The following is a 5,234-nucleotide window of genomic DNA, read 5'->3' on the forward strand; positions in this document are numbered from 1 at the left end:
GTGTAACACTGTCCATCAATAAAAAGAATACTTTGACAAGGGAGCGGAGAATCGGCCATCAAGCAGTATTTCAGACTGGACGTGCTGCGATGATAGCTCAGTTCCCAATGACCAAACACACAGATCACTTTGGTCTTGTCAATTGAACCATTTGGCAACTTTAAGAAAGTAAACTTTCCATTCGGAATCTTATTGGCGTCCATTTTGGCGTCTCGCGCTCGCCATCCACTCAAAATGTAACGTTACTACTCTTTGGCCCGCTCTCAAGCCCAAACCAGTGTGTGGGGCGTGCCTGTTGTTTTGTGTCCGGTCTAGCTAGATCCGTGTGGTGGTTTAGTTTTTCTAATGTTGTCAACAGAATGTGAAAAAACTACAAAGTTTGCTAGGCCAAGAACGTTAATCTCGTGAGAAAAGAATTGACGCCGTTAAAATGGGTTTGCGTTAGCACCATTACTAACTTGTTTAACTGACTGCACCAGTGTTGTTGCATTTATATGTATATATATTGTGTTCTTACAGCAGGGTAAGGTCTGGCAATGCAAGACTATACTGCATCATGTGTCTGCTGAATAAGACTCTAATACATCCTGTTATCTAGACCTTTGTTTCAAGTCATTGAAATGCACTTTTTACCTCTTCAAACGTGTCCTGTGTGCTATATATTGAGATAAAAACAAGTATGCAAAACAGTGGCCAAATGTAGGGATACATGAATTAATGTGCATAAGGTTGCCATATTACCAGTACATGCCAAGTTTTTCAGCCAGGTATTTCTTTTTTCTACGTTGTGTGCATTCCCGTTCTCCCTCTGCTTTGTGGCGGTGTAGTGCAGAGGCGGTGACGTTGAACGACTGTCTGCAGCTGTCCTACCTGCCATCCAAGAGGAACCACATGCTGCTGCTTTATCCCAGAGAGATCCTCATCCTGGACCTGGAGCTCAGCCAGACGGTGGGTGTGGTGGCCATCGAGCGCTCCGGGGTGCCCTTCATTCAGGTGAGTTGTATGCACAGCAAAATGTGCCTAATGAGGATCTCAGCAAAGCTTGATGAAGTCAAAGATTGTGGAAAGTGTAGGTCTAACAAGGGTTGACCTAGTTTTTGGTGGAAAGAAGATGTCTCTCAGCCCTTTTTAAAATAGGTTGGAAGTTGATGTGGAGACATTCCGGCTGTGCTTTTGGAAGTTACATGCAAAGACATCAACTGCAAAATGTTTGCACTGACATTTCACTTGGTCTGGTTGAGATAAATGAAGAATGGCTGTGCTGTCACCCCTCTAACACGCTTCCTACATCAACATCTTTCCCTCCCCTCAAATGAACCTGGTTTCTACTTTTGTAGCATTACTCTAAGGGCTCTACCTTTTTTTTTATGGATGATTCTTTCAGGAAGCCAATTCCCCCTGCCGTGAATGATAAAGTTCTCTACTTTTCTTCCTCCCTCTCAATGCTCACCTCATCAAGGTCCGACGACCGCACAGCAGGGCCGTGTAGTCTTTAGCTTCCTCCAAAAAAATCTCACCAGCCTACGTTCTGTCTGACTTCTCGTTCCTTTCTTTTCGTCACATTCAGCAGCCGCGGTGACCTTTAGGTTTCAATTCCCTTCTTTTGGAGTCTGGATTTCTAATTGGAATTTGATGAATGCTGTGGGAGTATTAGATGGTGGATTTGTCACGGCTGCAGAGCCAGTAATGGAATAGAATCTGTCTCTTAAACTCGCTCTGTTCACTCTGCTTTCACTCTGTGTCTGTCTGGGAACAAATAACCATTGTGGTGGACTTGTCATTTCACTGAGTTGATCTCGTGGTTTTCCCAGTGGAGGTTCTACTCTATTTGAGCCATAATATGCCCATTGAAATATATAACGTTGAATCATATGCCTGTATGCATGGACCAATTTACGGTTCCCTAGTTTATCACTACAGTCTGTTGACAGTCTTCTGTGTGCATGAAATTGTGTTCTGTTCTATATTTTATTCTACCTGTACTGCCATAGATCATACTTATTTTGGGTTGTCTGTGATCTTGTTTTAATAAATGTATCCATTGTTAAACAGTACAAAGGTGGAGAACAAGCCTTTGTAGTCAAGTAAGTAAAATGGCCCAGCAGGAGTAGAGGGGGTATTACTCAGCCGCCCAGGCTCTGTCCGGCCAGTGCCTCCCTTCTCTAAGTATTATAAAGTGCTTGTCACACAGCCAATTTGCATGACCGATGACACAGCTTCGGCAAATGTCTAGGCCGGAGTGTAGAAGCTTCAAGAGCCAAGGCAATATAGACACAATGTACCACACACTGTCAGACTAAGCACAAACACTATGTACACAGTGTTGCTCATTTATCGGCTACATGTTCAGTAGCTGTACATTTAATGCTGTCAGTAGGGTGGGGGTCTGGGTTTAAAATGATTAGTTGAGAAAGAACAACAATGGAGAACTCTTTCTTCATCTCAAAATCTGTTCCTCTGTGTAAAATGTGAAAACATAAGATAAGAGATAAGATAAAACTTTATTTATTTCGAGGGGAATTGCTGTGCAGCAGTTGCAAAACAAAGTAGGGAGAGTGTAGATCCAAAGAGTTTAAATATACGAAAGACTAAGATAACATAACAGTAGATGCAAAATGTAAAAAAAACTACATAACAGTAAGGGGTTTTTTTACCCTAAGGATGTTGCTTAGTGCAACTGATCTTGTACAAGCATCTCAAAATGAATGCCATATGGTTGTTTTATCCACTGTGCATTGAGCCTGAATACATTTATTATTACATGGGACTAATATTGTTTTTAGTCTAACCAGAGCTAAAACACTTAAGCGATTAGTTGATTAACAGAAAATTAATTGGAAGCTTTGTTGACAATGGATTAAAAACCTTTCAAGCTAAATCATTCCCCAGTTCGTACTTCTCCAATTTGCAAAATTAGTCAATTTATTATTGTAAATTGAGTCTCTTTGTACTACTATCACTTTGTACCATACTTTTATATCAGGGTGGCTCCCGGCTGACGACCCTGCAGCCCGACTAAAAGGCACTGGCGGATGTGCGTCAGGCAGAAATACCTTACAGGTGGTCTCACTTGTGTTTACGACTAAGAATAAACAGCAGTTCAGGTTTCCTGCTGGAGGCATCAACGTTACAACGGATAGCCTACAGAAACAGCGCCACTCTTCCTTTGCCACTCAAATTGTGTAATTTTCTAATACCGTTACGGATGTCTAATATCTAATATCTAATATCTAATCATTAAAATGCCTTTAAGGGGTGGATTTAGTGATTTCAGGGCCCAGGCAAACACTGTCTTACTTTACTTTTCGCCCTATTCCTTATGTCACTGGACGAAGAAGTAGGCTTACTCAAAAAGTTTTTTTTCTGAGGTAAAACTACTTCCGCATGGCGTGTTTTGAACAAGCACTACACTAGTGTATATATAATAATAAAAACAGTTGTTAATTGCAGCCCTCATTGTATCTCTCTGTGATGAGAACAATTAGACTTCAACTATTTGTCATTTTCATGATGACACACGTACACACTGATACAGTGTTAAGTACCACCTGTTCAACACTAAGTCTTCAGAAGACAGTTGGCCAACTTTATCATGAACACACACATCATCACCTGTCTCCCTGATTTCTCTCGGTGTTTAGGTGATTCCCTGCGCTCAGCGGGACGCTCTCTACTGTCTCCATGAGAACGGGTGCATCACCCTCCGAGTTTGTCGCACCACTACCACTCCAGACGAATCCGCAGGTATGAACCATACACACACATACAGCACATGCTAGCTGTACTATACTGTGAAGAGATTTCTCTCTTCACTTTTAAGATGGCTCAAGAGATGACACGGGACAACCAAGCTACTTTGTCAAAGGGCAACCTGCTAGGCTGAACACCCAAAAGAGAGTTGCGCCGAGGCATTCCTTGCTCCTTTATTTATAGGTTGATACAAACAATATAGTGTGGAGTGTGTAATCATCATGTGTTGGGTTATAGGTTGATACAAACAGCATAGTGTGTGTGTGTGTGTGGGTGTGTGTGGTGTGGTGTGTGTGTGTGGTGTGTGTGTGGGGTGTGTGGGTGTGTGTGGTGTGTGTGTGTGTGTGTGTGTGTGTGTGGGTGTGTGTGTGTGTGGTGTGATTGGGCCTCCGTCCTTGGTTAGTGAGATACATGTTCATAAGAGAACGTGAGATACATGTTTCAACAAAAGAACATTCTGTGAAATGCTTGAATAGCTTTTATGAGTGCGAGTGTGGACAATCACCATATATTGCTACACAGCCAAGCAGTTGAATATAGTACATTGAATATATCTTATAACATATACTCACTCACAAACCACTCTCACGCCGGAGATATCCCCCAGACTGCACTGCATCCAGAGCATCTAACCTTTCTCTATGCTTTCTCTAAGTGTGCATTTAGCTTCTCACAGTCTCATTGATCTTTGGTTTGGTGTTATAGGCCAATGGGAGTCCACTGTCGCTGAATCTCTCTCTCTCTCTCTCTCTCTCCCTCCCCCTCACTTACTCTCCTTGCTATCTCTTCAATGCTGCTCATTTTTCTTTCTTCCTTCCATTTCCCTTTGTGAGTCATTTTTTTCACTTATTTCCTGTCTCCTTTTCTTATCTCCTTAAATCATTCCTCATATCTCTCTACTTTCCTCTCACACTTACTCAAAAATGGTCTTTGCCGGTCTCTCAATCACACTTTCTCCCGCTCTTATCTACTTCCTTTCTTCTTTCTGCTTCCTTTCCTTTCATTGTTAACGCTACTTAATGTCGTCTTGCACATTTTCTCCTTCTCTTCTCATTTCTGTCCCCTTCCATTCATGTGTTCACCAATTTGCTCTGACACCATGCCGTTCTCCCGCAATTATTCCTTTTCCAATCCCCCACCCTTTCATACGGTCTCTCCCTACCTTTTGAACACTCATCTCCTTCCATTTCTCTCTTTTTTTTCTTTCTCCATGCCTCCTCTTCTCCCTCAGACCCCGAGCAGAATGTCTACGAGCTCATGTACGATCTGCGCTCTCAGTGCGATGCCATCCGAGTCACCAAGACAGTGCGGCCATATCGCATGGTTATCTGCCCCGTCAATGAAAATAGTGCTGCGCTTATGGTCAGCGACGGCAGAGCCATGCTGTGGGAGCTCAAAGCCCACGCCAGCAAGGCTGTTGGCAATCCAAGGTAGACACACACACAGACACACACACACACACACACACACACACACACACACAC

The 5,234-nt window shown here is 42.8% G+C and overlaps 1 protein-coding gene across 1 annotated transcript in view; it reads left to right on the forward strand.

Moving 5' to 3' along the window:
• wdr11 (WD repeat domain 11) overlaps positions 1-5,234 on the forward strand; it is a 56,106-nt gene that overhangs the window by 11,757 nt on the left and 39,115 nt on the right. The window contains exons 6-8 of the mRNA XM_032523654.1: positions 828-993; positions 3,642-3,744; positions 4,982-5,180. Coding sequence (XP_032379545.1) covers positions 828-993; positions 3,642-3,744; positions 4,982-5,180 — 468 coding nt within the window. The remainder of the gene's footprint in view (positions 1-827; positions 994-3,641; positions 3,745-4,981; positions 5,181-5,234) is intronic.

Source organism: Etheostoma spectabile, chromosome 8, assembly GCF_008692095.1.
Source record: "Etheostoma spectabile isolate EspeVRDwgs_2016 chromosome 8, UIUC_Espe_1.0, whole genome shotgun sequence".
NCBI classification, from domain to species: Eukaryota; Metazoa; Chordata; class Actinopteri; order Perciformes; family Percidae; genus Etheostoma; species Etheostoma spectabile.